Source organism: Streptopelia decaocto (assembly GCF_964273445.1).
Source record: "Streptopelia decaocto genome assembly, chromosome: 17".
In the NCBI taxonomy this organism is placed as follows: Eukaryota; Metazoa; Chordata; class Aves; order Columbiformes; family Columbidae; genus Streptopelia; species Streptopelia decaocto.
Genome location: NC_138672.1, coordinates 8,725,946 through 8,740,088, shown reverse-complemented (window position 1 = coordinate 8,740,088; position 14,143 = coordinate 8,725,946). Strand labels below are relative to the sequence as shown.

Below are 14,143 nucleotides of genomic sequence, written 5' to 3'. Positions count from 1 at the left end.
ATACAGGTTATGTTTGGGGGGGGGGGGTGCTTTCTGGATCCCATACCTTGCCAAAATGCTTTGACCCCTGCCATGCTGGTGCTGGAGCTCCATGGATCTGCAGTGGTCCCGTTCCTGATGCCAGAACGCATCCCCTGGTGAGGACGATGCTATTCCCAGGAGCTTCTGCAGCTGGTGGCAGGGCTGGGGGGATCTGGGATGGTTCGTGTTTCCACCTCTCCAAAGCATCTCAGCCCTGCTTTGCTTTCTGCAGCAAGTGAAGCTGGAGGAGTTTGGGAGGCCGAAGATCGACGGCGAGCTGAAGGTCCGCTCCATCGTCAACCACACCAAGCAGGACAGGTGAGTGAGCAACGGCGCTTGGGAGTTTTCCCAAACGAAACATACCTTTGTTTGGCAATTCCCCATGTACTCTTTTATTCAATTGTTGCTTAGAGTTGCACTGACAGCGCGAATGATGCAAATTTCACACCATCAGTGTGAAATCACAGCACATTCAGAGCATGGAACTCTGCAGAGCTTCCCAAATACTTCCTATTGAACGGGGAATTCAATGAGATGTTTTACGGGCTTGCTTGTTTATATGCTTACTTTGGGCAGGTATTTATTTTTATTCGATAAAGTGGTGATCGTCTGCAAAAGGAAAGGATACAATTATGAGCTGAAAGAAATTATCGAGCTGCTCTTCCACAAGATGACTGACGACCCTATGAATAACAAGGACATCAAGAAGGTGGGTGGATCAGGGGGGTGGCTCTGCTGGAGAGCGTTTTGGAGCTGTTTGGGCCAGTCCTTGGGTAGTATGTTCCCATTAGCCTTTTAAAATAGAAACAGAGCTTGCAAAAAAAGCTGGAAAATAAATGCTCAGCTTTCAGGGCAGCCTTACAGAGCATTGGGAAATGTTTGTTAATGTGGGGCTTGGCTTGATCCTTGACCTCCATCCTTGTAAAACAGCCCTGCAGAGGCTGGGCTGGTTGGAGTTGGGACAGAACAAGCTGCTCCCGGATTTCTGGCCCATTGGCAGCCGAGGGACCGGCCAGGAGCCAGTGTCAGCCGGGGTGGAGAGGAGGGAGGGAGGGAAGGTCCATCGATGCTCTTGCTCCCACGAGTCACGGGGTGGAGGAGCCTGGAAAGGCACCATGAGTGTTGCCAACCCACCTGCCAAAATCGATGCTCGGAGCATGGTTACCACTGAAGGCACATCATTTTGCCAATGGTTTGGAGCTTAGTGTGCAACCATGAAGGAAAACCTCCCAGCTGTCAGTTTAACAGAGACCCATTAGCTTAATCCACTTACGTGCAATGGGAAGAGGTGTTGTACAGATGGGATAAGTGACATTTGGGTGAGAACAGCCAATTTTGCCACTTGGGTGCTGAAGAAATGCTGCTAGCTTTGTGTTTTAATGAAATGTATTTCCACTTTGCTCTCTTATGCTTTCTAGTCTCATGGAAAAATGGTAAGCAAAGCATCCAGTTTTCTCTCGTGTTTTTCTGTGCAGTGTTGTAATGAGACGGGCAGAGCATATGTGCACTGGGCAGGTCAGATGTTCCTCCTGTGCTGTCAGTTGTTGTCAGGGAGAGATATAATGGCTGGGGAGGAGCCGTTGGAGCAGAAAAATCTGGGTTCTCTCATCTGCCACCATAAAATCCTATTTGGCCCTAGTGCACGATGCCCAGCTGATTCAGGCATCATTAGCTGTGATGTTTTAGAGAAACACGGAGCTCTTCATCCTCCTTCCCTGCTGTTACCTTTGCAAAGGCTCAGCAGAAGGGACAGGGACAGGCACTGAGAGCGGGGATTAAGATGCCTGAATAAAAGCACAGTGTGTTCTGCTGCTCGGGCGTTGGGAGCACCACGATCCCATCAGCTCTCCTGTTTTCTCTTGCAGTGGTCGTATGGCTTCTACCTCATCCACCTCCAGGGAAAGCAGGGCTTCCAGTTCTTCTGCAAGACCGAGGAGATGAAGAGGAAGTGGATGGAGCAGTTTGAAATGGCAATGTGAGCATAAGTGGCTGTTCTGTCCCTGCTGTGCAGTTGCCAAGCACAGGAGGATGGTGTCTTGGCCCAGTGGGTCACTGGAAACCAGCTGCGATAGCAAAGCCTGCAATGGGGCAGCTCGGCTGGGCTTGTTGGTCCTTATGCAAAGGGAGTTTGGGTCCAGTGTGAAATCTGCTCCCAGGTGTGGGTGGCGTGTCTCTGAAATGACACCTTGCCGTGGTGTCTGGCCGTGCGTGAGGCACCGAGCTGGGGCGGGAGGAAGATATTGTGGGATTACGGGCCGAATCCGTGAATGTTGTCCCAGTGGAAGGTTGATGGGCAGAATCCTCTCTGCACAGTCAAGCCCTGACTCTGCTTTCATGTTTGATTTCTGATCTGTCCATGTAGTTTCCAAACTTTAACTGAAATGCAAACAGCAGCTGCTGTGACAGGTCACAGTGTGACGTGCAGGGACAGGTTGATAACCACCAGGTCCTTTCCCTTAGGTCCAACATAAAGCCAGAGAAAGCCAATGCAAATCACCATAACTTTCAGATGTACACATTTGAAAAGACAACCAACTGCAAAGCCTGCAGGATGTTCCTAAGGTGAGCAACATCCATCCAGCTTTTCTGCATCTGCATTAAAACACGGAAAGAAAATCTCAAAGTTGGGGCTGAATTAGGACTTTCTGACTTCTTTTTTTTGCACAGAGGAACCTTCTACCAGGGCTATCTTTGCCCCAAATGTGGAGCAGGTGCTCATAAGGAGTGCTTGGAGATCATTCCTCCCTGCAAGATTGGTGAGTTACTTCACATCAGCAGCAGCTGGTGCCAAGGAGGTGAATGCATGTGAATGATCTGAAAGATTCACTCTATAAAGCGCTAATGTTTATGCATAACAAAACTTTAAGTATGCTCCCACCCACCTCCCAGGGCTGGAATTAACAGTGGCTAGTGGTTTAAAACACAAAACAACCAACCAAAACCCCCAAAACAAATTGCCGAATCCCGTGTATGTCAGAGGATCGCAGCGGATCATGGTACCAGATGGGTGCCCCTGGCCCTGGTTCTTGGGGGGAATGGCATTTAGGACAGATGCTGAGTTCTTCATCAGCAGATATTGGTTAGTGAAAGCAGGAGGGTCTGCTCCAGGGATCATGTTTCTGATGAGGAGACACCTCGTCTCCAGACCCCAGATGCCTCACAGTATGGCAAAAATTAGTGTCCTTGGTCTAAATTAGGCAAACCTGTGACTGGGCTCTGCTCACCCTGTTCCTGAACTTCGTGCAGGTGAGAAAATGTCCTTGTCCAGCCCCAGTGCTGCTCTGGGTCTTGCCCAGTCAGTACAGAGCAGACCCCGGGCTCTGCTTTGTGCGTCCTCCAAGTTTGAACACTGATGCTGGTTTTTTGGTACAGCATCAAGCAAAACAGAAAATGAGGTTTGTTGCTTGATAAATTAACCACTTATTTCACCATTTCTATTGCAGGTTCCTCAGCAGACCAGGTAGGTTGTTTGATGGCCCTTTTTCCCTGTATCCTTGTCTAGTCAGAGTGCGGGCAGCCCTTGGTAAGAGCCAGCAATGGCCTTGGGGGGGTCCCAGTAACCTGGGGGACAGGATTTGAGACCAATGGCCTCTTTTCCAGCCTAAAACTGGCCTGGTTTGTGCAGCACCACAGCTCTCGGGAGGTGCCAGACCCAGCTGGGGTGAGCACCATGGGCTGGGAGGTACCAGGGAGGTTTGGGAGGGGGTTTCACATCCCAGTGGCTTCAGGCAGGTGCTCACGGAAAGAGCTGAGATTCCCATGTCCTCACAGAGACTTTTTCTTCTCTCTTTGCAGGATTCACTGGGTGCTGGACCTGGTAAGGGCATTACTGCATTGCAGGAGGGCAAATAGAGATGGCATCTTGATTGTGGCTGTGGGTGTTCCCTAGTGCTGAGCACATGGAGGGGAGAAACTCTTTCCAAAAACGGAGAGGGGCATTAGCAGCTACAGAGGGTCCTGTGCTGCGACGGGGCACTGAGGTCTCTCCGGTCCCTGCTCCCAAAGCCGCAGGTCGGGTCTCCTGCGGCTCCTCCCTGTGCTCAGCCCTCGCCCGCTGCGGCCACCAGCACTTTGGCATTTCTCTGGGTGCACTGGTGTCACTGACCGGCTCTGCCACGTGTGTAAAGCTTCTGCACGTCACACCGGTGACCGAGGAGAGCCTGGCAAATGTCCTTGTGCCAGATCATCCTTCAAAGCCAGACCAAACCTGTCCTGGGAAGGAGAGTTGTTGCTGATGGGGAGCATCCTCCTGCCAGCGCGTGTCCGCTGTGCTGCAGGGATCTGCCGCTCCAGGCACTGCGCTCTGATGGGGCTGTTAGTTGTGATGGTTACCGCAATATTTTTGTGTTTTCCTTTGTTTAAAACTAGCCCAGACAGAGCGCTGGGCCTGCCCTGCCCGTACTCTGGCTTGAAGGAGAAGGAACAACTTGTTTTTGCACTTTGTCTGATGAAAGGAAAGCCAAGTCTGGCAAAAAGAAACCTGAATCAAATTGGAGGTTTAAAAAAAAAAAAAGGCAAGGACAGAGTGCTCTTACTGGGTGGGGAGGGGCAGAGGTGGGGAAGCATTTTGAACATAAACACTGTGGTTTTAGTGCAGTTGGGGAAGCTTATTTAATGTGCAGTTGTTGGCGAGACAAGTGGACTTTGGCTGTGAGCTTCAGGGGTGTTTGGGTCCCAGGTCCAGCTGAAATTCCGTTCAAGCCGAGCGTTTACTGGTGTGTTTTGCAATCGTGGATGTCACCGCTGACCCTGGTGGGGTTTGATGCCAGCCGGGCATCGCCTAATGGGTGCCGCTCTGCCATGGCAGGGTTCAAGTCCAAGTGCGGGGCTGGGAGTCCAAGCTTTGGCTTGGCTCAGTCCTTCATGGGGAACTCAATCATCCATGTAACTGCGGCAGCCAAGACTGTTTGCTGTGAAGACTGTTCCTTTCTGCTTTAATGCTTTCTGCCTCAGACCCTGCCTGCTGGTGCTGTTAGATTTGTGGTTCATGGGATAAGGAAAATCAGCCTTCAGGAGGGACATTTTTTCTTAACAGGGACTAAGTGATGAAACCGTTGTGTTTCTATCCCAGGTCCTAAAATGGTGGCAGTTCAGAATTACCACGGAAACCCAGCTCCCCCCGGGAAGCCGGTGCTGACCTTTCAAATTGGGGATGTGATCGAGCTGCTGAGGGGGGACCCCGACTCACCATGGTGGGAGGTGAGAGCGATTCCCCTCCCGAAATTCCCGGGAAGTTTTAAACCAGTGATTTCCACATCATCCCTTTTACTTGTGGGTTTTCCCGGGGGTTTGGAGCTGGGGGAGCTACAAGGCGGTTTGGATCCCGTCCCCATCCCTGCACAGTGAAAACATGGCTCCCCTCTGCACATCCCAATCTGATACCCAGCCTGGCTCTGCAGGGGCGGCTGCTGCAGACGAAGAAGTCGGGTTATTTCCCCAGCTCATCGGTAAAGCCCTGTCCCGTGGATGCGAGGGTGAGTGCCGAGGGGGCGATGGAGCGCGGGGATGGGCGCTGGGGGCTGTCACGGGAGGTGATGCTGCTCCAGCAATGCCTATTGCTCTGCTCAGCCCATTGCTTGAGACCATGGTCCTTCCAGTAAGGCCCTGGACCTCGAATGAGGCCTTTTACTGTGTATCCATCATCCCATGGTTGCAAATGTGTGGTCAGGTTGGTCTCAGCCCCATTCCCAAGGTTGGGGTTGGTGTGACCGGGTCCAGACTCCATCCCTCCTCTGCAGGGAGAGGAACAGAGTACTTGAGATCAGTCACAGTACAGGAAAACTGCGCTTTATTTATATTTCTTTTACTGTGTTTTGTAATGCTGTCAGCTGCTTCCCAATTAAGAAACGCTCAGGTAAATGCAAAAACACAGCATGCTCATCGCAGCGGGGAGGCTGAGAGAGAAATGCTCAGCTACAACGCTGCCCTCCGCCGCCGAAGCCAATAATTCAGAAACAGCTTGGCAGCCAAAAAGCCTCCTGTGGAGAGGAGCATCTCACATGTGATCTATAGCCTGATGAGACGCTGCCTCGTCACTAATGAGCAACGTTCTCTTTGCAGCCTCCCAACAGCCGCCCGCCCTCACGGGAAATAGACTACACGGCGTACCCATGGTGAGTGCCCCTGGGCTGAACACCACTTTCTCTGGCCATAAAGATATATTGACCCTCGCCTTTTAATTGTTACGTTGTCAGGAATCCACTCTAATAATGAATGGTGAAGGCAGGGTAGCAGTGGTTTGCATCTCTCCTCCCTTATGGCCACGGGGCAACTGCTGCGGTGTCATTTGGGGGCGAAACCCAATGCAGCATCAGTGGGGATTTCTTCACCGATGGAGAGGGTCAGAGGCACAAGGAGAGATACTGGTTTTTCTTCCCATTTTCTGTGCCCGGGAAACCATTTTTGGGAGGAAGGAAGCAATTCCTGCCTTGGAAGGAGAGGCCACACTTGGCTTCTCTCCTGCCCCTTCCCTCCAGCTCCACATTTGTAAATCCATGAGGATAAATTATCCCCACTCCTCCTTTACCTAGGGATCCGTTCCCAATTAGTGGGATTTTGTAGGTGTAATACTTTAAAGAGGTTGCACTCTGCATCGCTCACCCTCGCTGTTCAGTGCCCAAGCAGCTTCTTGTCCATCTTGGGTTTCTCTACTTGCCTTCTCAACCTTCACACCTTTAAAAAAAAAGTGTCTTTTTGTCAAAAGCATGCCCATTTTATAGATATGCATTATTTTTTACTTAATTAAATTAATTCATTAATGCCGGGGCTCAGGTTTGCAGGGAACATGGAGCGGCAGCAGACGGACAACCTGCTCAAGTCCCATGTCAGTGGCACCTACCTGATCCGGGAGCGGCCGGCCGAGGCCGAGCGCTTTGCCATCAGTATTAAGTGAGTAATAATTTAGTAATTTAGAGTTGCTCAGTGTGGAAGGTGAGATACGGCTGGAGCACACAGCCGCGTTTCCTTGAGTGCCTTTGCTACCATTTGCAGGTTCAACGAGGAGGTGAAGCACATTAAGGTGGTGGAGAAGGACAACTGGATTCACATCACGGAAGCCAAGAAGTTCGAAAGCTTGTTGGTAGGTTTGTGTAGCCTCTTCAAGCTTTTGCACCACCCCTACAAGTCCCGCAGAGGATGCTGGGGACAACTGGTTCCTCTCTGTCCTTCCCAGGAGCTGGTGGAGTACTACCAGAGCCACTCGCTGAAGGAGAGCTTCAAGCAGCTGGACACGACGCTGAAATACCCCTATAAATCCCGGGAGCGCTCTACCTCCAGGACCTTCACCCGCTCCCCAGGTAAAACCCAGCTCAGCCGCACGAGCAGGCGCCGTTAAACTTGCGGTGGGAAATCCCACCCTTTCAGCAAGGTGCAGGAGCATCGTCTGGATGAAGTGATTCATAGCTTTGCTTTAAGGCTTGCACCCCCAAGTTTACAAAGAAGTCTCCTGTTTGGCTGGTGGCATTTTGAGGACGGGTCTCATAGGAAGTGGCAGCGGTCGCGGGGTTCCAACCAAGCTGGGGCCGCTCCTGCGAGCTCGGGTGCAGCTTCCCAGGGAGAGCTTTAGCTGGAGGAAGCTGTTTTCCCTCCTCTGGTTCTGCACCCTGTCCTGGGGATGATTTGCCACCCCCTGGTCCTGCCGGGAGGAGCTGAGGCTGTCAGAGGAGATGTGATGCTGTTAGCGGGATGTATCCTGTCTTACCTGCCCCCGTGAGTTTTTGCGCGTGTGTTTTAATGGATCCAGTTCCAGTGTGACTTGTGATGGTTTGAATCCCAGTGGGGCTCCTTTAATGGAGGTGATGGGAGAAATGGTAAGTCTGTGCTTGAATTAAAAAAAAAAATGGAGGGGGGAGGAAAAATAATCAAATAGGAAGCAAAGTGTGCGTTAGCGTGAAATGTTCTGCTTTGTCTAAAAGCCTGACTGCAGAAATAACGACTTTGTGAGGAATGTGTGCATTTTTAAAAATATAAAAGGAAGATAGTTTTTAAAAGCTAAATACTCTTTTGCATAAAATACAACCCTAGGATGATTTTTGAGCCCCCACGCTGCCTGTGCAGGGCCAGACGTGCCACCAGCTGTCCCAGCTCCGCGTCCCTGTGCAAGCCCTCTGCATGCCTTGCCCTGTATTTCTCCGTCGGCTTTTAAAGCATTGTGCATTATAATACATATTTTTTAATTTCCTTTTTAATGCGTGTTCTGCCTCTTTCTGTTTCTCTCTAACCTCTTTGCAGCCTCCTGCGCTTCCTACAACTTTTCTTTTCTCAGTCCTCAGGGCCTCAACTTTTCTTCTCAGAACTCCTCCAGTCCCTTCTGGTCAGGTACCGGTGCCTCTCCTCACCAGAGAGACCTGCAGCATCCCCAGCTTGAAAGCCATCGCTGGCGGGACCTGCGGGGTCCCCGCTGTCCCCTCACCACCCCCAGGCACTTGAGGGGGTCCCCAGTGCTGCCCTGGGGCACAGCCTGGAAATAAGTTAATTAACTGAGGCTTGGCTGGAAACAAAATGTGCTCCCCTCATCTCCCCATAATCAAGGCAGGGAGGAGATGGAGTTGTTGCTATTTGAGAAAAGGAGCTAAAATTAACAACAACAAAACAAGTGAATCTAGTGCATTGGGATCTCATGATGTACTTCAAGCTCAACCTGCTTATCCCATGTGTTTCACTGAACGAGCATTGGCATCACACCGTCTTCCAGACCATTCCTCCTTGCTGTACAAGGAGCACATTTCGATGTCCGGCAGTTTTTGAGCTCTGGCATCTGTGGCTGCTCAGGAGCCCCTTGGCGGGGAGGCTGGGGGTGGAACTTGTGCTGTCAAATGTGTTTTGGGGCTCCGAGTCCCTGCAGAGACAGCAGTGGTGCTCCGGCCTTTGAACCCCATCGATTAAATGCATTACAGACTGGCGTCTTCCTCCCTATTTGGTGGGGATCAGAGCAAAATTGTGCCAGTTCATTTCTTCCCATTTAAGCTTTTACTTTTTATATTTTGCTGAGGCCGGACAGGGAAAATCATCAGCAAAGCCACACGTGTTTTCCTTGGTGTCATGTTTGGGAAAACACTTAACTTTTCAAGGTATTGGGACATAATTCTGGGAATTTGGGATCCTTTAGCTGCATACAAAGTATTGCAGAAGATACTTGGTGCAGCAGTGGGCTCTGAGCAAGCTCCTGATGGAAGAGTGCAAAGCTGCCACGATTCTCGCTCCATTCTCCATCCTGGCGAGGATGGAGGAGCCCTCCAGTGATTGCACGTTGTGTCTGCACCGCCTCCATCGGCATCCTCATCTCCTTCCATCTCGAGAGCTGAAAACCTGGGCAAAGCTTTTCCTCAAACTTAGTTCAACCTTGGTTTGCGAGCTTTTTGTTAAATGGAAATCAGTCCTCGAAACTCCTGCAGCAAAAGGGGCGGCTTCACCGAAACACAACGTCCCTTCAGGGTGGGGGTTTTACATTTTTTTCTTCTTTTTTTTTTGCATTTTTTTCTTCCTCTCCCTGTCCCGTCCCTCCCATTGTTGCTCTCCAGCTCTCCTTCCCCCCTGCCCAGGCGCTGGCGTGGGGAAGTCAAGCTCTGCTCCTGCTGTTTCCCCTTCCCCATTGCTCCCCTGTGCCAAGGGCTTCCCTTCTGCCTCCCCGAGCATCCCCTGCCTGAAGTGATGCAGATCCGCGGTGCCGGGGCCGTGCCGGTGCTGGCGGAGGTCAGTCCCAGGATGGTCCCCAAGGACAAGTTGCTTGGCACGAGGTGTTGGTCAGCATTAGGGTTTGCAGGGCGCTTTTGCACATTTTGGGCTGTTGGGAGACCAAGCTTCCAAGGCCCCTGGCAGGGACAGGAGCAGGGGGGATACTGGGTTTGCAGCTTGTTCCTCCTCGTGGCAAAACATACAGGTTTTGCTCAGCATTTCTAGGAGAATCCAATCCCAATAACTTATTTTTTGGAAGTAGTATAAATACAAGTTAATTTGCGAAATCTTCTGATGAGGTGGTCCCATCAGGTGCTGGGAGCTGTGCAGCAGCCAGACATGATGTTGATGGTGGAACAGGATTTTTCCCTGATTTTATTCTAATGACTGTGTATTCCCATGAAATCTTCTCTTTCGCAACCTTCTCACAAAAGCACCTGTCACCCCAGTGATCCCCACCAAGTCCTTCCTAGACTCTCCTGGTCAGAAGAGAGTCTTCCCAAGCCCACAGAGCTGTTTAAACCCCGGCAGGAATTCAGTTCACCCCGACCACCCCAGTCCGTGTGGGGCTGAGCAATTGGGATGAGCCAGCCCCACCATCCCATCTGATCCAAGTCGTGGCATTGCGATGGGAGCCAGCGCCGTGGTGGAAAACCCAGGTTGAACCTCACCAAGCTTTCTCCAGGCTTCGGCCGGTCCCCTGCGGTGGGGCAGGTCCCGACTCCCTCTGCTTTGTCCCCTCGCAGTGTTCACCCCACGGGTCATAGGGACGGCGGTGGCACGATACAACTTCGCAGCGCGGGACATGCGGGAGCTCTCGCTGCGAGAGGGCGACGTGGTGAAGATCTACAGCAGGATCGGCGGGGACCAGGGCTGGTGGAAGGGGGAAACCAACGGAAGAGTGAGTGCATCCAGATAACGTCCCATCCTGTTTCCGCAGCGCACGGTCCTCCCCGCTCTCAACCTGCCCAGCTAGAACACAACCTGCTGCCGGCACAGCAAAGGGCAGAGGGATGCATCCCACTCCCTCATGCTCTTTTCTGGCTCATGGGTGGGTTGTCATCTCACCAGAGCCACCGCTGTGTCCTCAGTCGGTGCTGTGTGACAGGGACACGTGATGTGGTGGCAGGCCAGCTTGGGCGATTTTGGGATCTGCCCTTCCTTAAACCTGCGCCTGGGGGGTTTCTGGAGGAGCAGCTCTGCAGGTGACAGGCTCAGCATCCTGGGGACAAGCAGCAGGCTGATGGCTTGACCTGGTGTCCCATGGAGTTTGTAGCACTGAGGACTGATTCTTCATGTCCTGATCCTTTATATGCTGTGGACAACCCATGTGTCCAAGGCAATTTATAGTTGTAAGCTTTGTCCCAAGTGAGGGTGAAGGCTGCGGGCGCATCCATCACTGTACAGATGCTCATGGGGAACAGCACATGGTGACAGGGGAATAGTCCTGGTGACAGGACAGGAGGTCACTTCAGCTCCCCAGTCTCCAGCTCTTCTCTCCGCTTCCCTGACAGGTCGGCTGGTTTCCCTCGACGTACGTGGAAGAGGAGGGGGTGCAATGACTGCGGGGATGTCTGGTGGAAAGTCCTCGAGTGCCCAGAGCGAGCCGCTGCAGACCGTGCACAACTGTCCCAACGCCGGCGGGTCCCCGTGAACCGTGGCCGGACGCCTCCCGGGACAGTTCTCACAGACTTTAGCAACCCGTTCCTCTGTACAGCGTGTGCCTGCACATGTCGGGGCCGCTGCCGGCCTCACTTCTCTTGCGTGTATAGAAGATGAACGGTCTGTCGGATGACATCCACGTAGCAGCTGCAGAAGAGTCCCGGGAAAGCCGTGTTCCCCTGCATGGACAGAGCTGAGAGACTCTGCGCGGTGCCCGTCAGAGGATGGGGGACAAACCTCTTGGAGTTAAAAAAAATAATGTTTTTAATGTTTTCAAAGCCACCGTGGTGATGGTGGTGGGAGGGCGAGGCTGAAGGTTTGTGCCTGGCTGTGCCAAGGTGAGAATTTGAGGGTTTCTAAGGGGAGGGAGTGACTCAGCCCCAAGGAGATGATGTGGCCCCACACCACACTGTTCGGGTGGGCTCCCAGCTCAGGATTTCGGCAGCGTCCCCAGGCAGCTGTGGCTGGGGCGATGGGGCAGAGCAGGGACATGCGGCCCTGGAAGAGGGAGAGGCTGTTGCTCATCTCTGAAGGATGCCGGCTGTGACACCAGGAGCACGTTTTGACCATCAGACGTAGGCTGGAAGTGACCTCCAGGTCAGACAGGAGGGAAAGGAGCTGCTTTGGCATCCCAAGCCCCATTTTCTTTACAACCACCTTGGGTCCCACCAGCCTTGCTGGGGGCTGACTGGTCTCACTGGTGAGCAGGGGGTCTCGGTGTGTTGCAGGGCTGGATACTGGCTTTGCCACACAAGGGTTTTGGAGGCCACCAAGGCACCAGGTACACGCAGAGGAGTGGACAGGAGTGTGTGTCTGTGGGTCTGTCTGTAATCCCACTGTGGGCAGGATCCCCTTGAGCCAGGCTGATTTTTCTTGCAGCCACAAACCCACCCAAGTAAGGGCTATGGTATCAACTCCTGATTTCTCTTGCTAAGTTGTAAAAAGCATCTCTTCTTCCCCAGCTGTGTGCACTTTTGGGGGCTGTGAGTGCTGCCCCCTCTTCTCCTCCCACAGGCTGTTACTGCTGCTGCTGTCAAGTAAAGGTCCGTCTGTCCTGGCATTGCCACTTTGTCCTGAGCACCGTCTGTCTGAGTCTGTTCTTTACAAAGTGCAGCCCCCGTGGTTGGTAGGCAGAGCTGCCGGGTGGAAATCCTGGCCACCATCTTTTGCCGGGCACCGGCTTTACTCTCCACCTCCAGAATTTTACTTCTAAAGTGCAAATACGAACAAATAACGTGTGTGGCGGGGAACAACTTTCCTCTACCCAGTTTTTGAGCCTCAAGAGGTGCTCTCCAGCCTCTCTGAATCTGTGGCATTTTGAGCTGGTGCTTCCATGACCTGACATAGTTCTCATGGGGCTTGCGGTGGTCCTGCCATGGAGTGCCCTGGGCCTGGTCTGGAGACACCAGCGCTGGGTGGGTGAGCGGTGCTGATGCCATCGGTCCTTGGCACGAGGGTCCCAGGGCTGCATCCGAAGCCTTGCCGCAAATGGAGCAGTGATGCCCTGTTTGGGATAATAAATGGGAGAGTTTGGGACACTCAAGGAAAAGTTAATAACTTGGAAATTCAACGTTGTTGGTCAGTGACAAGCCCAGAGCTGCCCTGTTTTGCTGCCTATTGCTCCTGGAGCCTCTGTACTCGGTGCCGGGGGGAGTGGAGTCTGGGTTGGGGTCTCTCCGGGGCAGGTGCCCACTGGGGTCTTGCTCTGGGAGGTGACAAGGACATGGCTCAGGGCTCTCCCATGGTACTGTGGCCATAAGGGAAAATTTGGGGGTGCAGGGAGCTGGCGATGTCCTGGATTCCTGGAGCTGTGGAGCTTGGGGCGTATTTAGGGGAGATGAGACACACGCCCGAGACAAACTCACGATGGCTCATGTTACGCCTCAGATCCTAAAGCCTTACGCGACCCTCCTCTTTAACGTGGCCGGTTTTTGTAAGACGGATCCCAAAGGGATCCCCGAGCTCCACCGCTGCCCGCGCTCCCCCCCCAGCCCCGCCAAACCCCCTCCCTCCGAGAGCTCTCCCCTCTTGTGTTTACTGTTGTAAGAAACTCGTTAAAGAGATTTGATTTGTTTGTAAGTAATTATTCAGCCATTTGCCACAATATATATCTGTGAATAAGAAGGGAAATGTTTTTTTTTTTATGATGGTGAGAAAATTGTATATATATTTTAGCTCATCGCAGATCATTCAAAGTTGCAATGGGATACGTTGGAAAATAATATGTAAATTCCTTGGGGTTTTCCTTTGCACTGCACTAACTGGGGTTGGGTGGAGGGGGTTTAAAAGTAAAACTGTTTGTTTATGGAATAGTTTATAGCTGGGAATTTGGAAATCATTTGGAATAGCTTGTAATGCTGGAATAGAAACTTTAGCTGCTACTTAGAAACCCTTTTGCATGTGGTTTTTCCAGACCTTTTTAAGTTACAATACATCAAAGTAAATTCCACAACGAGAAAAAATAAAGTGTAATTTTGCTGATAGGTTTCTTTTTTCCAGCCATGGTTTTTACTGCAGCTCAGGCTTGTGTCAGGTGTCTTGTCACTAAGTCCCCTTGGCTGTGCTGGGGACAGTGGGGTGGCTTGGCCAGTCCAGGGGAGACGTGTACTCATGGGGATGGATCCTTTCTGACTGCTGTCAGGAACTGTAAGTGTTCATACCCCTTCCAAAACTCAGAACAAACCCTTCCTGCAGTGCCAGGCGCGGCTCTTTGCGGGGAGGTGATGCTGGAGCCAACTGTTTGCCTCTCGAATTCCTTCTGCTGGTCTCCGGAGCAGCTGCCCCTCTG

At 52.1% G+C, this 14,143-nt stretch overlaps 1 protein-coding gene across 2 annotated transcripts in view; it reads left to right on the top strand.

Moving 5' to 3' along the window:
* VAV2 (vav guanine nucleotide exchange factor 2) overlaps nt 1-13,799 on the top strand; it is a 116,874-nt gene extending 103,075 nt beyond the window's left edge. The window contains exons 13-28 of one of the 2 annotated variants that reach the window (XM_082067509.1): nt 254-339; nt 598-730; nt 1,887-1,996; nt 2,482-2,583; nt 2,689-2,777; nt 3,465-3,481; nt 3,817-3,838; nt 5,093-5,220; nt 5,421-5,495; nt 6,082-6,134; nt 6,793-6,909; nt 7,012-7,099; nt 7,193-7,316; nt 8,251-8,337; nt 10,440-10,594; nt 11,208-13,799. In XM_082067509.1, the coding sequence (XP_081923635.1) occupies nt 254-339; nt 598-730; nt 1,887-1,996; nt 2,482-2,583; nt 2,689-2,777; nt 3,465-3,481; nt 3,817-3,838; nt 5,093-5,220; nt 5,421-5,495; nt 6,082-6,134; nt 6,793-6,909; nt 7,012-7,099; nt 7,193-7,316; nt 8,251-8,337; nt 10,440-10,594; nt 11,208-11,255 (1,434 nt within the window). In that variant the 3' untranslated portion in view covers nt 11,256-13,799. The remainder of the gene's footprint in view (nt 1-253; nt 340-597; nt 731-1,886; nt 1,997-2,481; nt 2,584-2,688; nt 2,778-3,464; nt 3,482-3,816; nt 3,839-5,092; nt 5,221-5,420; nt 5,496-6,081; nt 6,135-6,792; nt 6,910-7,011; nt 7,100-7,192; nt 7,317-8,250; nt 8,338-10,439; nt 10,595-11,207) is intronic. The other variant, XM_082067508.1, reaches the window with a different exon arrangement.
* The last annotated feature ends 344 nt before the right edge of the window (nt 13,800-14,143 follow it).